This window comes from Pseudonaja textilis, chromosome 6 (assembly GCF_049901715.1).
Source record: "Pseudonaja textilis isolate UNSWEBS1 chromosome 6, rPseTex1.2, whole genome shotgun sequence".
NCBI lineage: Eukaryota > Metazoa > Chordata > Lepidosauria > Squamata > Elapidae > Pseudonaja > Pseudonaja textilis.
Window position 1 is genome coordinate 11,430,383 of NC_141995.1, and position 20,309 is coordinate 11,450,691.

Below are 20,309 nucleotides of genomic sequence, written 5' to 3' on the forward strand. Positions count from 1 at the left end.
TCTGCAATCTGGCAAGCTTTCAATATGTTTTTTTAAAAAAAATTTAGGGAGGGTTTCGAAAAGATCGGGTGAGCAACCTGGTCCTACACCATACCATGTCCTACACTCACTCCCCTCTCCTCTTTAAGAAAAACCCGTTCTATAAAACGGGAGCACAGGTTACCTGTTTATTTGTACATGACTTTCTTCCCAAATGAGATGATAAAATAATTAGTTCTTTCCTTGTTGTTCAGCTGAGCAGGGAAAATGTTCTCATTTTGCTAAACACGGACTGGCTTTTGATATAAAGGGGAAGGTTTTTACCTCTGCTCCTGCCAATTTTGAGGTTTCAATTAAAATTATTTCATTTGACAAAAGGAATGAAATGGAGTTTGATGCTTTTTATGCAAATTGCTTTGAAGCCCGTGTGAAAGACACTAAAATAAAATAAAAACACTCGAGAAGGCCATTCTATGTTGAAACTGTATTTTATTGGTAATGGAGCTTGGATAATATAGAAAGGTTTTCTCACCAGCGTCCTGAAGCAGAAGCTACACAATCTACTAAAATAGTAATTGTTTCTCAGATGAGTTTTAAGAGAGAAAGCGATATACGGTTCTTTTATTTAATATCCCAACTGTTCCCATCAGATGTTAGCAAATGGGAATGATCTCAGTGTTGGCAACAAGGCTTCTATCATGTTACTTATGGGAAAAATGAAAAAGAGAGAGAGAGAGAGAGAGAGAGAGAGAGAGAGGGAAAGGGAGAGAGAGAGAAAGAGAGGGAGGAGGGGGAAAGGGGGAGAGAGAGGGAGGGAGGGAAAGGAAGAGAAAGAGAATAGAGGGTGGAGGGGGAAAGGGAGAGATAGAGGGGAGGGACGGAAAGGGAGAGAGAGAGAAAATAAGAGTTAATTACTGAGTGGGGGAGGAAGTAGGAGTCTTTGGCAGGAAATATTAACTTACTAAGCCTACTTTCCATCTTCAAAAAGTCTTTTTCACCATACAGGTAGTCCACGACTTACAGCAGTTCATGCAGTGGTGGGATTCAAAGTTTTTTACTACTGGTTCTGTGGGTGTGGCTTGATGGCCATGGCAGGGGAAGGATAGTGTAAAATCTCTAGTCAGAGGTGGTATTTGCTGGTTCTCCAAACTACTCAAAATTTCCGCTACTGGTTCTCCAGAACTGGTCAGAACTTGCAGAATACCACCTCTGATTCAGTGACCGTTCAAAGTGACGAGGGTAATGCAAAAAGTGATAAGACCATTTTTCACACTTATGACCATTGCTGTTCCCCAAAGTCACATGATCAACATTCGGATGCTTGGCAACCACCTCATATTTATGATGGTTACAGTGTCCCGGGGTCATGTGATCACCTGTTATGACCTTCTGACAAGCAAAGTCCCTGGGGAAGCCAGATTCACTTAGTAACCATGTGACTAACTTAATAGCTGCAGTGATTCACTTAACAACTGTGGCAAGAAAAGTAAAAGGGGGCAGTGTTCACTTAACAACTATCTCACTTAACAGCATAAATTTGGGCTCAGTTTTGGTTGTAAGCTGAGAACTACCTCTAATTTGCCAGTTGAGATCAATGCATTTTAGGGTTATGTACTCGTTCACCTTGGATCAGTGACCAGGCCTGGCCCTCACATCTGTGTCCATCATGAAGTGAATGAATTCTCAGATCACCAGAGCGCAGGGAAAAACTTTTCTAAAATGTTTGGACTATTGGCCACCAACTCTGTCTTCTTCTGAGGTGCTTGGAGCAGGAGACAATTTCTTCCACTGTCATATTTCATCGTGTAAAATGGTAAATCAGAGGTGGTATTCAGCAGGTTCTGACCAGTTCTGGAGAACTGGTAGTGGAAATTTTGAGTAGTTCGGAGAACCGGCAAATGCCACCTCTGACTGGAAATTTTACAGTATCCTTCCCCTGCCACACCCACCAAGCCACGCCCACAGAACCAGTAGTAAAAGAAATTGAATCCCACCACTGAGGTAAAGGTTCCCCTTGCACATATGTGCTAGTCATTTCTGGCTCTAGGGGGCAGTGCTCATCTCCGTTACAAAGCTGAAGAGTCAGCACTGTTCAAAGACGTCTCTGTGGTCATGTGGCTGGCATGACTAAATGCTGAAGGTGCATGGAACACTGTTCCCTTCCCACCAAAGTGGTCCCTATTTTTCTACTTGCATTTTTCCATGCTTTCGAACTGTCAGGTTGGCAGAAGCTGGGACAAGTAACGGGAGCTCACTCCATTACTCGGTGCTAGGGATTCGAACCTCCGAACTGCCAACCTTTCTGATCAACAAGCTCAGCTAGACACAAGATACCCATCTTGTCAGGCATTTCATTTGCCAAATCTGTTGAGCAGAACTGAACCTTCAAACTGAACATTTGCTTCTGATTTACCCTGTAATTGTTTTCTTGCAATTTTGTACCTCAAGGAATGATCAAAAACTGTAGGTAGGTTACCTTTCATGGGACCTTAACACCTCAGACCTTCCCGGTATTAGACATATTTTGAAAAACATTTGGTCAAACAATGAGAGGATGTCATACCTCATAAACAAGCAATTCCAGTTCCAGAGGTAAGAAGGTTTTCTCCTCTTTTGGGTAATGAACTATACAGTACATGTTTCTATACCTGCTTGGCTGTGATTCCGCTACTGGTTTTTCCAACGGTGACTTAAATATGAATATTTGGGTCAAGAGAGAATACTTTCCCTTAACAGTGTTGTTTTTTTCTTGTAGGAGGAGACAGAGAACGAATGACATCAAATCATGAGACTTACCTCCTAATGGCTAGCACTCAGAATGACATGGAGGATTGGGTGAGGTCCATCCGCAGGGTTATATGGGCACCATTTGGAGGAGGTGAGAAATTATGCTATGCTATGCTATGCTATGCTATGCTATGCTATGCTATACCAGAACAGTTGTCATAGAAGCTCAGTACTAGGCATTAGTGAGATAATGTGATGATGAACCAGATTATCTCTGTTTTTATCTTACACTGTTACTTTTTCTGTGCCCACTGAACATGCTATAACTTTGTTGTTGCTGCTGCTGCTGTTGCTGCTGCTGTTGTTGTTATTGTTGTTGTTTCCAAGTTACCCTTGTACCAGTGGTAGGATTCTACCAGTTTGCACCTATTTGCTAGAACCGGTTGTTAACAGTCGAAGCAGTTCAGAGAACTGGTTGTTAGAAGAAATTACTGGCCTAATCCTGTAAGGAAGGCAGGAAGGAAACATTCTGGTGTTGCTTACAGAAACTGCCTCTCCGTTAACCCTTATTACATTCTTGGCAGGACTAGACTTCCTGTCTCTGGAACTTCTCTGGAGTTTTTTTTCCTCCTTTGCTGGTACTTTGCTTGTGTGGAGTGACCATTCAAAGTTACAATGGCACTGAAGAAAGTGACTTATGACCATTTTTCACACTTACGACTGTTGCAGCATCCCCACAGTCATGAGAGGCCAGGCGAGGAGATGCGTGCCTCAATGTGAGTGATATTGAGCTGGCCACGCCCAGCCAATAACATGGCCACCAAGCCATGTCCACCCAGTCACATGAGCACCAAGCCTCGCTAAGCCATGGCCACAGAACCAGTTGTTAAAAATTTTGAATCCCACCCCTGGCTTGTACTCCTGTAAACCCAATTCCTCTGGTAGTCTAATGCAGGAGCCCACAAGCCCTGGCCTATAGTCTATTTAGCGAAAGGGCCATGTGAACAGTGGACCAACCACACACAAAATGAGTCGCATGCATGTGTGCCAGCCCGCTGCTCATCCAGCCCAGTTCCCCTCTCCCTCACGCCTCCAAGCCACAAAGATTGGGGATTGTTGGTCTAATAGAACTATATCTAAGTTGGAGAAAGCATTGAGCAGGCTTTTTGATCAAGGCTAACAGTTGAAATTATTATTTTTCATTAGGAATTATAAATGCAAAATATAAACGTCAGTACAAACTACAAAAAAACCCAGAAGAAATACAAACAAAAGAAAATACAACAAAGAAATAAAGGGAGGGATGTAAAATGGGGGGGGAGGGGAAGGAAAGAAGAAAGAAGAAACTTCGCCCTTTATCTCAGCAAATAAAAACAATTTTGATTGTTTATCTCCATCTTTGTATAAAACATACAACGTTTAACAGATTTATTTTGCATCAGAAAGTAAAATTTATTGTTTTGTTTGTCATTTCTAAAATGTACTTCCAAATCATAGAAAAACTTTTGTCTATTCAGAACGAAGGGAAAAATCCAAATCAGTTTTCTGTTTAATATTTGTTTACCCCCTTTAGGAAATGAATCATCCATCAGATCCATTTACATTATAGGTATATCCCCTTTCAGATTAATGTCATAGACATCCATTACAGCTTGTTCTTGTTTTACACTTTCATTAGAACATACTCTGTCAATTTTATCAAATACTTTTATTATTTAACCCATTCTGTCCAAAAACTTGTCTGAACAGTATCCAAAACTTTGCACTCTTGATTTCTCCATTTTCTTTATCTTCTGACTCTAATGTCCACCTTCAAGATCTCCTGATCACAAAACCAACAAAAGCAATTTCCATTATCCCATTAAAACCATCTTCTAAATAATTCAAAACTCTAATTCCTAACTATGAGTCTCCTTAATTAATTATTAACTTTCCAAAACACTTTTTGCTGCATGGTACAAAAAAAAATGATCAAATATTTTTAAACACTTTTTGCTGCATGGTACAAAAAAATGATCAAATACTTTTAAAACTTTTAAAATCAAAATTTACACCATCATCTTTTAAAATCAAATTTACACCATCATCTTTTTAAGCAGATGGAAACTCACTAGTGCAGGGGGGTCAACTCAAGGCTCATGGACCAGATTTGTCCCACAGGGTGCTTAGATCTGACCCATGGGGCCACTCTGGAAAAAGTGCAGGACCAGCCTGTAGTGCCTCTGCCAGCAGAAACAGAGCTTGGGAAAGCCACAGGCAGCCCCCTTGAGCTCCATTTTGGCTGGCCGAGGGTTGCAGGAGGCCGTTGCAGCCAAAAACAGAGCTCGGGAGCCCGTTTTTGCAGGCAGAGTGCTCTGGCCATCCCAGGCACCCCCAACATGAGTGACATTAAGCTGGTCACGCCCACCCTGGCCCCCCGAGGTCAGACACAGTGGCCCATAATGAAATCAAGTTTGACACCCCTGCACTAGTGATTACAGCTCCCTTTTGGATTGAGCCCTGGTGGTGCAGTGGCTAGAATGCAGTATTGCAGGCAAACTCTGCCCACAATCTGGAGTTTGATCCCGATGGTCTCAAATTTGATTAAGCCTTCCATCCTTCCGAAGTCAGTAAAATGAGGAGCCAGATTGTTGGGGGTAATATGCTGATTCTGTAAACCACTCAGAGAGTGCTGTCAAGAGATTGAGATTGAGAATGCTATTGCTACTACTTTTTCAGTTCAATATGCAAAACTTAATTAGAAAAATAATCCAAAAAAGTGCCTAAAATAATTTAATCTTTCCTAGTTTGGTCAAGCTTAGTGTTCATAAAAACTATTCTGCAAGTGTGAACAATATGGTCCTGACTTTTGGCCACTCTTCACCAACCATAAAAACAACAGTTTCCATTATCTATTCCACAACTTTAAATTATGCTTCTTTTGTTCTGGATAAGTTACACCAGCTTGTATTCGGCATTAATATAAACTGATAACTTAAAAGGAAGTCTCTATTTTGGTCAGTAACCAAAATAAATATATGTTTGTATAGATGCATGTTAGAAACTTCAGAAATATTGGACTTTTCTTTTGCAGTTGTGAACATTGAAAGAGCTCTACTTTTAAATATTTGTAAAGAAGCGAATTCATTGGAAAAGTAGTTCTGCTTATCACTTAACAATATTAAATATTGGCTGTATCTCAGCAAGTGTAGCAGGATTGATCAGGTGTTTTGCTTCTTTTAATATCTGAGTTTTGACTGTTGAAGGCCATTTCTTTTCTTTTTTTAATAATATTTTTATTAAACATATTTTATCATTTCATATCACTTTTACAATCTTTGCAACCATTTCTTATGCTGTTATGCTCTTTATGTGCTAGCTGTACATGGGAATAGAAATAGAAATATAGTAGAAATAGAAATGTTATTTCTACTTTTAAAATGCTTCAATCCAAGATTACCCCATCAAAATGTTTGGTGTTAGATTCGGAAATTCCTGCAACATATAAATTAAAAGGTAAAGACTTCTTTGAGTTACACTCAATTCTAGGTGAGAGCATATAGATTTGTTGTAATATAATAGAAATGATTTGCCATTAATTTATTTCAGGATACTTGTGGTCAATATCCTAGTCTATAGTATGTATATAATCCATAACGTCCTGAAAGTGCCAGATTGGAGCAATTAACCAGATCTGATTCTGCTTAGATTTGTTTCAAGATCAACTACGGTCAGCTAGTTGCTGCCCCCTAGCTGAGCTTCACGTTAATTGTATTGACTGGTATTAGTAGGGATTTGCAAATGTTTGAGCAGGTGCTTTGCTTTCATCTGAGTGAAAGGATGTAGCTTGTCTTGTAAACGCCGGAGCAGCTAACTTGCTTTACATCCCTTCATGCCAATGAGAAGGGCTTTTATGCCTGCAGGGAAGCCATTTTTTTCATCTGAAGTGATAAATGAAACAAATCAGCTACAACCTGGTGTTTTGCGAAGGGAGAGCTTTTTACTTCTCTGAAGGGAAGGGCTTCCGCTAGCTTGATCAACTGTAATTTGCAGAGGTGGGCTTCAAAAGATTTAGCAAAGGGTTTTCTGCCCAGTTGCTGGGTGGGCGAGGCCATGGTGGGCGTGGCCTACTCGTCCTCCTACACTATGGCGGAGGGGTGGCATTTTTGCTCTCTCTGGGCTCCGGAGGCTTTCCTCGAACCTTTGAGAGGGTGAAAAGGAGGCTCTCTGGAAGCTGGAAATGAGCCCATTTCTGGCCTTGTTTATGACCCAAACTCCATCAAGGACCTTGGAATACTCATCTCTAATGATCTAAGTGCTAGAGCTCACTGTAACTACATAGCCAAAAAGGCATTAAGAGTTGTTAACCTAATCTTACATAGTTTTTTCTCTGGTAATATCACACTACTAACTAGAGCATACAAAACATTTGCTAGACCAATACTCGAATACAGCTCATCAGTCTGGAACCCACATTACGTAGCTGATATTAACACAGTTGAGAAAGTCCAGAAATATTTCACAAGAAGAGTTCTCCACTCCTCTACTCATTGCAGAGTACCTTATGCCACCAGACTCGAAATTCTAGACCTAGAAAACCTAGAACTACGCCATCTTCAGTCCAATCTAAGTATAGTATATAAAATCATACATTGCAATGTCCTACCTGTCAATGAATACTTCAGCTTCAACCATAACAATACAAGAGCACACAATAGATACAAACTCAAAGTTAATTGCACCAAACTTGATTGCAGGAAATACAACTTTAGCAACAGAGTGGTCAATGTCTGGAATACTCTACCTGACTCTGTGGTTTCTTCCCCAACCCCCCCAAAATTTTAACCTTAGACTGTCTACTATTGACCTCACCTCTTTCCTAAGAGGTCTGTAGGGGGCGTGCATAAGCGCACCAATGTACCTACCATCCCTGTCCTATTGTTTCTTTTATTTTTCTTATATGTATCCATTTCATGTCTTCATAACTATGTTTTTACTTATACCTATTATCTTGTAAGTGATTGACAAACCAAATAAATAAATAAAATAAAAACTTCCAGGAGGCCCATTTTTCACCCTCCCCGAACCTCCGTGCGCATATTGCACTTACCTGTGTCCATACGGGCTGCGTGGGGACTCCTGGGATGAGAGGGGAGTGATGGGCGGAGCCATCCAGGAGTGGGATTTGGCTGTTCTCCGAACTGCATAGAATCTTAGCTAGTGGCTCTCCCACCCCTGGTGATTTGGGAAAGTCAATTGCTACATCCCTGGACTTCATTCCAATAGGTTGGACAAGGCTAGTTACCCAAGGCAGAGATGGATCTCAAAGGGTAGGACACAGAATAAGGAACCGAAACTGTTATGTTTTTACAACTTAATGAAGACAACTTCATTAACTCACCCCTAACTCAAGTTTGTTGATTGAGTGTTCCATACAATTTATTTTATTTATTGGTCACCCCTTTCCCATGCCCAATTTCAGATATAAAAGACTTGGAGTGGGTTTTTTTAAAAAAAATAATAATCGTAGACAAATTGCTATTTCTGCTGATTGATTGAAGGGTTAGGGTTGCCACTTAAAATGAGAGGGTGGCTGTGGCCTTGGATCAGGTCACAGCCATGCAATCTCTTTGTCAAGGTTCCAACTAAGGAATCCAAGCAAATCAGAACTCTGAGGCCACTTGCTTCCTCTAAGAACTTCTTTATTGGGTACATCATATCAGCACGCTTAGTGGAACCATGGTTTCAGCATAATTAAAATCAGTAATAGCCCCTTCCCCAAGTTTCACTGGTCACATTGGCCAATTAGGCCAATTGACGGGTTCCTCAGGCACTCTTCTCCTTCTTCCTCCATCACCTGGGAGATGACCTTGGTTCTCACGAGAAAGATCTATTGTCAACTTGCAAAGCATCCCTGAACTGCTCTCAAGTTGCCATGGGCAAGGGGGGTGGGAGAGTGAATTTCGCTGCTGCATCAAGAAGCTGGTATTTCAGTCAAAACAAGGCCCATTCCAATTGATACGCCAAGGTCATCTCCATGGGAACCCACAGTGGCCAGAGTTGGAGTTGGGGTTGGGGTTAGAGTTAGGGTTGGTGTTGAAGTTAGCGTTCAGGTGAGGGTTGATTCCTAGTCAAAGAGCAGGTGACAATCATGACCAGAAGGGCCTTTGTGTTATGCACCAGTTGCGTTGTCTCTTGGATTAGGAGGCTCCAATCTCAGTCACTCGTTCTCCAGTTACTTCCTGTACGGATGCAACATTGAAGAGGACTCAGGTGTTTCAGCTGGTACAAAATGCAGCAGCACGGCAGTTATATGTGCTCTATGAAACACTCCACAGGCTGCTTCGCTTCCCAGGTCCAATTCAAGGTGCTAGATGCAATCTTTAAAACCTGACATGGCATGGGGCTACATTATTTGAGGGACCACCTCTCCCTCATGACATCAATCATTCCCATCCTGTTTGGCAGAAAGGGCATGTTGTGAGATCCAGAAAAGAGCCTTTTCTGATGTGTCACCATCCTCTGGAATATCATTCTCTCCAAGTTGAGCTTGGTCCCAATCCTGCTGCCCTTCTAAGAAGGACCTCAAAACTTGGATGTGCCATTAGTCTTCAGAAACCAAGAAATTGTGGAGTCTGACTGCACTCTCTTTAAGTCTAGACTGCAATCCCTTGTCTTTTGTTAAATAATCAGTTAACATTCAAAAATTAATTCTCAGGAGTCTTCTTCACATTCAAAGGTGTCAATGTTCATCCCATCTTGCTTCTTCAAACTCCAATTTTTGCTTCCAAAGAGTGTCAGAGGGAATACCATGGAACTCATAATTCTGGTCTTTGTGGGTATGGACACATCACAGCATTTGAATATCTTTTCCAAGTGACTGCCTTACCAAGTGCCAGTCTGCCACATATTTCCTGACTGCTTATTCCCTTACTGTTGACGGTTGGTTTAAAAAGACAGACATGATCCACTACTTTGATATCTTCATTGCCAATGCTAAGGCTAGTTTTTCTACACGTTGACATTAGTTTGGTTTTATTTATTGCTCTCATTTTTTCATTGTGTTCTTTGATTTTTAAAGCAATCTGATTTTGCAGATCCTCTGAATTTTGAGCTGTCGGGATAGCAATAGCACTTAGACTTATATACCGCTTCATAGTGCTTTACACGAGAAGTGATATTCAGCAGGTTCTGACCAGTCCTGGAGAACCGGTAGTGGAAATTTTGAGTAGTTTGGAGAACTGGAAAATGCCATCTCTGACTGGAGATTTTACAGTATCCTTCACCTGCCAAGCCCACAGAACCAGTAGTAAAAAAAAAATTGAATCCCACTACTGCTTTGTACCCTCTCTAAGTGCTTTACAGAGTTAGCTTATTGTCCCTAACAATCTGGATCCTCATTTTACCCACCTCGGAAGGGTGGAAGGCTGAGTCAACCTTGAGCCTGCTGAGATTCGAACTGCCAAATTGCAGGCAGCCGCCAGTCAGCAGAAGTAGCCTTCAATACTGTCTTCTTACCACTGCACCACCTGGTAGTGTCTTCCTATAGTGTAGCGTCATCAGCATTATTCAGGTTATTGATGTTTCTTCCTCCAGTTTTAAAACCACGACTATTTTCTTTGATACCTGTTTTGTTTAATACGTTGGTTGAATAAATAACCAGAGTACTTATGTTAGTAGTATAAAATGTGAGTTTGTGAAAGACCCATGTTCCTGAATCTTCGGTACTGAAGATAATCGATGGGAAAAAACAGTGTCTTACACTAGATACAGGATCATGTAGCTGCAGATAATCCAGTCTTCTCTTTTGTTCTACGGATGCATCATATTTTGTGGAGGTTGTTCATTGTTTTGCATGTGTGAGGTTGCAGAATCAGTGTCTGATATTCCAAGGAAAGTTATTTGAAAGATGCTTTTTAGCCATAGGCCCATGATGGCAAACCTATGCCACACATGCCGGAAGTGGCCCACAGAGCCATTTCCCCAGGCATGCCAGCCATCACCTGCTGTTGTTCTGGGTTCTTGCATGCGCATGCACACAAGCCAACTGGTCTTTATGTGCACGGGAGCACCAGAAACCAGAAAAGCATCTCCCCAGAGCACATGTGCACACTGGCCAGCTGGTCTTCAGGCACACTTGCATGTTAGAAACTGGAAAACCAGGTGTCTGACGCACATACGCACACTGGGAAGCTAAGCTTCCGGTTTCTGGCGTTCCCGCAAATGCACATCAGGGAGCTGCTCTTCCAGTTTCCATCACACGCACATGCGCGCTCCCGCTTTGGCACTCGGTGTCAAAAAGGTTAGCCACCACATCCATAGGCTCTGGAAGGCTGCCATCAGTCAGAGTAGGCAAGGCTGGGCTAGATAGCAAAATAATCTGCCTAGACACAAAGCAGTTTCCAATATTATATTAAATGCTCTTTTGTCTTCCTCATCATCCCGCTTTTAAATATTTAAGCCTAGCCTGCAACGTTTCACCTACTAAGCAGAACTAAGTCATGTACAGTTGCCTTTCAGTTGCTTGCCAGCTCTGCCTTCCTATCATTTTTGAAATTCTACATAGGAATCAAAAAAGAAAAAAAAGGAAAAAAAAGAAAAGTATCAACCTTGTCCTGGATCACTAGACATGAGTAGCTGGAGAGCAGCGATGGGTTTCAAATTGTGCTGGCCTATGATAAAAAATCTGGCTTGAAATGAAAGGAGCAAAGAGAAGACGAAAAGAAAAACCTGGAAGAAAATTTCCGCTTTGCATGTGTATTTCAAGGCTTGCATCCATCATCCCATCTCACTGGAATGAAAAGCATGTTTTCTGAACTGTTGAAAAAAATGCCTCTGTGCCCTTTGGTAAAATCCTCATATTTGGGGGGTTGACCTTCCTGGCAGCCCTAGTGCAAAGGCAATTGCTCACAGAGCAGGAGCTCTGCAAATTATTAACTGGTTTATTAAACTGTGATGTTAACTTGTACCAGCGAGGGGGTAGAGGGGAAGAAACCCTTTGGAAAAAATAATTGTTTATGTGGAGGGTGAGGACAAAGAAGATACTGAAAACAGCCTTTAACAGCATTGGCAAGAATCCCCGTTCGCTCCCTGAATGTTTCTCGGTGAATTAAATTCTTTCCTAATTAGATTTAGAAGGTGACATGTTTTTTGGTTGCTGCTCTTGATAGGAGTAAAAACAAGCTTTGATTACACAGCATGGAAGTCAACCTAGGGTGGAACTCAAGGGGACCCCTGGAGCAGGAAAGATTAATGGGACAGGCGAGGTGGGGTGGGAGAGTGAAACACCTCTGCCAGAAGCAAAGAGGCTCTTAAAACTGCCACACACGTGACATTTCTTTGAAGTCAAGTCAAAGTCAACATTTTAGAAAAATCAACATTGCCGAGGCTGCTCGGCTTCGCTTATGCCTGCTTTATATTGTTCTGCTCGCACCTGCCACACGCTTGCAGCAGGCTGGAGCAGAAAGCATAGAAACAGTGGTCGAAAACAGCAGCGCCAACAGCCGCAGCCTTTGAAACCCTTCCGTTGAGAATAGTTGGATAGGGGAAAGCTTGGCAGTGACATCCCTTGGAAGAGGCGTGTGTGCTTCAGCCAATCCACCTAGGAACTTAAAAGCGGTGTGCTGATGAACAGCAGATCTTTCAGAGCCTGGTGCCTTCGCCACAAGAGCCGGGAGAGAGGAAGGCAAGAAATCATCCAGACTGTCTGAAGGGAGAGCATTTCCTTGCATCATAATTAAGAAGCAGGGTGGGGGGGGGGAGAGAGAAAGAAGCCGTTCTTTGAAGAGCATCTCAAATGGACAAGTGGGGCCTCTGGAGAGATGCTGTCATGATTTCTGCTCCCTCTTTACCGAGATAAAAAGGAACCATCCCAGGAGCCTCCAACACAGATCTTTGGGGGGTCCTTTTTGGCTATTGTTCTCATCTTCCATTTATGCATTGCTATTTGTTGACCTTTCGCACTGGAGTCTCTGCCCCCGACTTTCCCAGTTGCTCTACCCTGTACAGTTCCAGCTGAGAAGAGGCACCGTTTTCCCCCCCCAAACCGTGCCACGAAGCACCCATGTGGTACCTTCCATGAACAATGAGGGGTTGAGAGGCTTTCGTCAAGGTGGTAGGACACTTCGACCCTTCCACGGGAAATAAAACCAGAAGAGAAGGAGCGAGGAAAGAGTGCAACAGAAACCACTAGCAAAGAAGGAAAGGGACAAGCCCCTTTTTTCTTGAAAGTGTGCCATCCGAGGCAGTGAACATCAACAGACTAAGATACTCCAGGAGTAGAGATGAGAAGACAAACAGTAGTAAATAAGAATGATTGATTGCATCACGACACCCCAAAACAGTCTTTCATATCTGCTTTTGGCTAGCAACTCTTTCTGAGGCCCGCATGATGCCTGAAGACAGGAATACTGGGGTCCGTGCCTCGGGTACCCTGGCATCGTCTCCTTTTGTTCCCAAAACTACTTACAGGAGGATTAAGCGATGTTTTAGCTTCCGAAAAGGTAGGTACACACTCCTTCTCTTCCTTTCTGTAAAGGCTCAGGAATGTAAGAGAGCAAAAATGCCTTTTTAACAGAAATTCAGAAACAAAAGAGGCGCAGCAGTGAAAGATTTGACAGGTATAAGTTTATTTCACCTTACGATGGAAGTTTATGTCGCAAGGATCGCCATTAGTTTTCCTCCGGACCCACGAGTGGGTAAAAAACAAAAGGTTTAGCAGGGTTTTTAAAATGCCAGTGCATGGGAGCTATAAAAATCAGTCAGGCATCAAGGACACCTGCTTCCATTGAAGCAGGGAAGAAATGGTCAGTGATATAGCTTAAAAAGCAGAGAGCCATTTGTGTCTGAAAAGGGTAGGTGAGCTGTAGAGGTTTGCAGTCCAGTCCGATCCTTTCCTTTCACATTTTTGCTATTGTGAATTTGCCTGCGTGCTTTCTGGAGCTCGTTTCTTTTTTTTTTCTTTTTTTTTTCCCTGCTGCAACAAAACCTCAAAAACCCACAACCCTTTTCATTCTGATTGTCCCACCCCCTTTGCTTAATTATTACACTTCTAATCAATGCATCAGATTTTCCCTGGGCATGTGTGTGCATGTATGCGTGTCTAACACAGCTGCGGGTGGTGGTGGTGGAAGTACAAACCGTGTTATTGAGGGGAAGGGCAGGCATCGTGTTAGTTTTGAAAAACATAAAAAAGAATTCCCCAGAATTGATCCAGTTGGCTAACCCAACGGCACTCAGAAATAGGGCATAAGAGCAAGCACATACGACTCTAATAATTCCCTTAAGTTCTAGTATTTTCAGACCATTTAGTTTTAATTATATTCCCCTTATCTGTGACAATTAATGAATCCTCATCTCTGGAGACAATACATTCTTTGTCACAAAGTCTTGAAATACAGGTATTAATATTAAAAGGGGCGGTGTACTTTTGCGGGGGGGTGAGAGGGGACCTAGGTCACTAAATATCTTTATTGTACAGATCTGAGTTAAGACTTAAGAAATAAGATCAAGATTTATTGTTAGCCTTCTGCTAGTGTCATTCGATTTATTTCCATTGGGAAACTTGGGAGAAATGGAATAAATAATAGACAGTAAAACATTTTCAAAGTTTCACTCTATGTGTAATGTCCAAGTAGGCAAGGGATTGTATCATATGTATCAATGATTTCCTAGATGTATTTAACATGCTGGGTAAAACATGAACATGTATGGGTTGGCTATAATGCAGGTCTTGAAATTATATACAATTGAAATGAACTCTTTAAAGAAGCCTTTTTGTTGTTAAAATGTATAGTATAGACCTTTCTGTCACTTTCCAGAAATTTAATAAATGATCTCAACATTCCTGACATCCTTTTATACATTTCTAATTAAAAAAAAAGTCTCTAGGCAAAATTCAGTGAGACTTCAAGGGATATATGAAATCCCTTATAGGTAATCTTTTATTTGCTTCTGGGGAAAATTTAAACTTTAGTTTTTCCTTCAAAGGACCCTCCAAATTCATCTCCAATGACATCTTGAAGCATGCTATAGAATTAGAAGGTTCCATTGAGGGTAGATTTCTTCTGAGGATATTTTTCAATCGAATTCATTTCTGCATGTGGATAATATTGCTGGAGATATATAGACCACTCCCTCAACTGATTCCAACCCAGATAGGGAAAATGAGAGCAACAGGGCCAGCTCAGCTGTGGTAAATTTTAGCTCAAAGAGACCCACATCTGACTAAATCAGAATTAAACATTTCATTTCTCAGCAAGCTTTGAAGCAAAGAGCAAGCACAGAATTTTGAGGATCAAAGCAATGAGCAAGACCAAAAAATTACCATTCAGCCTCCCTGAATTCATATCCAGAACAGATACTATATCAAGAATCCTTCCTCATGCATTCTTGTTAAGACATAAGAAGAGGAGGTGTGATGGTATTCAGTATTCTAGACTTTTTATGCGAGAACATATTAAGACCAGGATGCATTACAGAGCAAAGATTTATATATAAACCTGGTGCTATCTAAAGGAGTGATCCAGAAAAGCATCAGATCATTAAGTGATAGTTTACAAAAAAAATATATTGCTGGTGGACTGTAACATGGCCACCAAACTAAAGATCTTTTTTTAAAAAAACTATTAAGTCTCATAAAATGGTCAAATATTGAGACTTTTCTGGCTCCCCTGAAGTTTCATTGTACTTAAATCTCCAAAAATTTGGTGATTTCACAAGATCCTTAACATTTAGATTTTTAAAAATATCTTTTTATTCACAGATGCCAGTTCAGTTCAGTATTTGTATACTCTACATGGTGATCAGCAAAAGCTTTCAATGGAAATCCACAAAAAAAAAAAAATGATTGGAAACTGTAAATATTAGCCCAGGTAGCATAGAATAGATTGAGACCAGGTTAACTTTTCTGACACCATGGGACTTAAGCTTTGAGGAAGTGTGTTTAATTTATTTTCTGGTGAACAGGTTTGTCTGCTGAGCAAGAGAATCCAATATTTTGGAATGTGGTTTTGTTGCTTTGTTTTTATACCAACCCTCCACAAAAAAAAAAAAAAAGCTTTTCATCGTTACTGCACATTCAAACAAACCAAAAAATAAAGTGTTAAAAGCATAAAAACCTACCATTTAAGTCCTAAAGCTGAAAGCTAAACTGAAGAATGTTTTAAAATAGTTCAGTCCGAATAAGGCTTTGCTCTTGAAGGGTGAGTACACATGCGTGTTGAAATACTCACTATTCAAAATTTCATAGCATATGCCACTCAAAGATGTTCATAAAAACCATTCACTAAATGCAGTGTGGTAATATTTACAAAAGTATAACATTAGTGATATTTCTGAAAAATACATTAGAAGGGTACAAAACTGCAAATGGCAAAATGCAGCAATGAATCTGGATTTTCATCCATGACTTTTTTTTTTTTAACAGACTAATAGCTGAAACAAACAAAACGTCAGAAAAATTCGAATCCAAGGGAAACAGGAATGTACAAATTCAACTGCCCTCTGTTAAACTCATTGCTTGAGAAGTAATATTTGGGCTCTTTTCTGCTTTAGAAAAATAGCCAAGACACACCCCTTTTGCCTGGTGTTTAGAAGGCAAAGAGTTTCTTTATTTTTAATGGACCTATTTTTATACGTTCCTTGTGTCTGTTTAATGGGATTGCACGTTCTATCCCGGTCTGCTCATTTCGCTTCATGTTGCCTTCAGCCACAATGGAGGCTATAAGCAGACCTGATGAAGGCCTTGGATTTATTTAAATGCAAATTGAACTCAAAGAAATCCAGGATCCTGACTTGTTAGGATTTTTGCTCACGGGGGTGGAATTCTACCGGTTTGGACTGGTTTGGGAGAACTGGATGTTAAATTTACATCTGGTTCACCAAACCGGTAGTTGAACCAAATGGCTGGCCTCATCCACCCCTCCCCTCCCTTCCCAGGAGTCTCCACATGGCCTGTTTTGGATGCAGGTAAATGCAGGGCCTGCGCGAAAAATGGGCCTTCTGGAAGTCCAGAAATGGGCCTGTTTCCAGCTTCCAGAGGCCGGGGGAGGCCATTTTTCCTCTCCCAGAGACCTGAGGGAAGCCTCCGGACTCTGGGGAAGGTGAAATATGGCCCTCCCAGAAGTTCCGGTAGGCCACATCCAGCATGGCCATGCCCACCCAACAACCAGACAGTGAACCGGTTGCTGGGATTTTTGAACCCACCCCTGCACATACAGGTAATCCTGTACTTACAAACCTCATTTAATGACCATTCAAAGTTACATCACTAAGAAAAGTGACTTATGACCGTTTTTCACACTTACAGCCATTGGGGCATCCCCAAAGTCATGTGATCAAAATTTGGCCTCTTGAAAACTGGCTCCTATATATGACAGCTGTGACCTTTTGACCAGCAAAGACAATGTGGAAGCCAGATTCACTTAACAAAGCTGTTCCTAACTGATTAAACACTGCAGATGTTCACTTCGCAACTACGGCAAGAAAGGGCATAAAATGGAGCAAAACTCACTTTGCAAATGGTTTGCATAGCAGCAGAAAATCCTGGGGTCAATTGTGGTCATGCGTCGAGGAGTACCAGCGCTTGAACTCTAGAGAAACGAATGTGCAGTTTTCCTTCAAACTTTCAAGGTGAAATGAACGGACATCCAGGAGAATATGGGATTGGCAAGATTGGTGAAGACATATGGAATGAGTTCAGCCTGCACAACCCCTTTGTTTCGCCTAGTTTGAAGTTCTCATAACTTCAGGTGATAAGCCTGACATAAGAGCTTCTGAGGGGTCCTTGGCACTTTCCAAACTTGGTTGTTTTCTTACTGACATTTCATTACTCAAACTAGCCCTAGCACTGATGATGCTACCTGGTTTGGTAATGAAACATCGGCAAGAAAACAACCAAGCTCAGAGAACACCAAGGACTCCTCATATCAACCCCAAAGCTACTAATATTCTCCTTTATTGATAAGGGCTTCTGAAATGGCAACATCTTCAAAAAGTCTTTTTTTTCTGGGTATTCTTAATAATTGAATAGCTTCATAATGAGACAGACTGTCTGTCCCCTACGAAGATGGGTCATAAGCTGCTCAGAGCTTTGAAGATTAAAATCAATGTTTCAAATTGATCGCAGAAAACAATTAGCAAGCAGCAGAACATTGTACAGCAGCACTGATATCACGTGGTGCCTATTTTGTGCACCAAGTAGTATTCTAGTTGCTGACTTCTACCAGTTACCATCTGGGGAACTCCTGTTCAACAGCAGGTGTCCCGAATAAGATCAACCATAATACAAAATACAAAATAAAAATAAACAGCTGAAAATTAATCTAGACGTTTTGCTGGCAGACAAGTCCAGAACTGACAGGTCTCTGTTTTCTTACATTTCTTAATGGGTTTACTCAGTCCTCTGAAAAGAGTATGTCAACAGTCTGTCAAAAATCAATAGTACAGCTTGAAGGCTTGATATCCGTATGGCTCATATGTCCATGAAATCCAGCGTGTTGGCGAACCAACGGTGAACTTGTCTGGTTAAATAACTTTAACACCTGTCTTCATCTATGCAAAATGAGCTTTGGGTTCAGATTTCCTCAAAGTGTTCTCCCTTTGAAACTTTTCGTGCTTTTTATAGCAGTCCCAAAGCAAAATGGAAAAATCCTTAAGCTTACTCAATATGGAGAAATGGGAAACTAGGTACAATTCAGTTTTGATAGAAGATGTGGAGACTCTAGCAAAGGTGCAGAGAAGAGCAACCAGGATGATGAGGGGACTGGAGGCTAAAATATACAATGAATGGTTGCAGGAACTAGGCATGACTAGTCTAGTGAAGAGAAGGACCACGGGAGACATGAGAGCAGTTGTCCAATATTCTATGGATGTGGCTTGGTGGGCGTGGCAGGGGAAGGTTTCTACCAAATCCATTCCCTCCCCACCCCATTAACCTGCTTTCCAGCTCCCTTCTCCTGTGCAGGGCAACAAAAGAAGTCCCAGCTGATCAGCTGGGACTCAGGAGGCAAAGAATAGATGGGGTTGGCGGGGCCAATCAGAGGTGGTATTTACTGGTTTTCCAAACTACTCAAAATTTTCACTCCCAGTTCTCCAGAACCTGCTGAATACCACCTCTGCTTCCAACTCTCTTCATCTGTTAAAAGTGATATCTGGCCTCTCTGGATTCCAAAAAGCTAGTTACTCATGGCAGAGGTGGCTCTCAAAAGCAGTTTAGGAACGATATAAAATAAGGAAGTGAAAGTGCATGTTTTGACAAACTAAGCTTAATTAACACTCCTCACTGGTAAGGCTGAATGGTATAAGTTCTCCTGCTCAAGCAGTGGATTGGGGACCAGCAGACCCCCCAGGGCAGTTCTGTGACTCTTTCTCCAGCAGTAGCACCTGCCCCATTGATACTGGGCCCATTACCAGTATACCCATTAGTGGAATAGTCCAGGCTGTGGTCCCAGAACTGGCCTGCTCTCAGCTTTTATTATTCTCCACTTTGCAAAGGTTCCTGGAATGTTCAGAACTTGAGAAAAAAGATCGCTTTAATTTGCCATTAATAAAGCCATTAATGAGTTCCAAACTCCTTTGCCATCTTTTTTAAAATTTCTGCCCAGGACTTTCATAAGAAAATAGGATTGTCAGCTGTTTATCACCCTGCATGATTCAACAAATCTGTTCTGAAAGCATTAGCCATTAATGAGAGCCACTTCCTTTGCCTATGTATTAAAGGAAGGTCAAAGCACAGAATTGTCAGTACTTTCATTGCACAGCTGCACCAGATATATCTGCACCAGATATATCTTCCATCAGAGCTGGAAGCAATCTTAAAAACATGGCTGGTGAGATAGATGGATAGATAGATAGATAGATAGATAGATAGATAGATAGATAGATAGATAGATAGATAGATAGATGGATGGATGGATGGATGGATGGATGGATGGATGGATGGATGGATGGATGGATGGATGGATGGATGGATGGACGGACAGACAGACAGACAGACAGATAGATAGATAGATAGATAGATAGATAGATGTAGATACGTAGGTAGGTAGATCTATATCTATATCTATCTATCTATATCTATCTATCTATCTATCCATCTATCTATCTATCTATACCTCCAGCCAAGTTTTTAAGACTGTGTCCAGCTCTGATGGGAGAAATATATCTGGTGAGATAGATAGATAGATATGAGAGAGAGAGAGAGAGAGAGAGAGAGATTGGAAGCCAGATTCCCTTAATGATGACCACAAAAATTGTTGTAATGTTGAGTCTGATTTGAATGACTTTGCAATGATTTACAACAGATATTTTGGTTCCCTTTGAGGTTGTAAATTGAGAACTACCTGAGAAGAATGAAAAGGTCGAATGTCTTACTTGGTCATGGACTCTTAGAAGCTTTGGTGGTGTCCCTCTTGTCTCTTTGGTTTAGCTTAGGAATTACAAATGAGATATTTCACCAAGTGAGTTCAGGTCTTTGTGGTCATTAACCACATGTTTCTCCAAACATTGAGGCATTTTTAGGTGGCCAATTATATTGATCACCAGCCAAATACTATCTTAAAAATAGATTAGATGTATGGTACTGTAGCTAGCATGGTGGCTGCAGAGACCAAATACATCTTTTC

The 20,309-nt window shown here is 41.3% G+C and overlaps 1 protein-coding gene across 3 annotated transcripts in view; it reads left to right on the top strand.

The window, feature by feature from the left end:
• Positions 1-20,309, top strand: part of ARHGAP24 (Rho GTPase activating protein 24) — a 385,919-nt gene that overhangs the window by 322,537 nt on the left and 43,073 nt on the right. For 2 of the 3 annotated variants that reach the window (XM_087935845.1, XM_087935846.1), the window contains one exon: positions 2,735-2,857. In XM_087935845.1, coding sequence (XP_087791971.1) covers positions 2,735-2,857 — 123 coding nt within the window. Of the gene's footprint in view, positions 1-2,734; positions 2,858-12,102; positions 13,188-20,309 lie in introns of those variants that run through there. The other variant, XM_026698360.2, reaches the window with a different exon arrangement.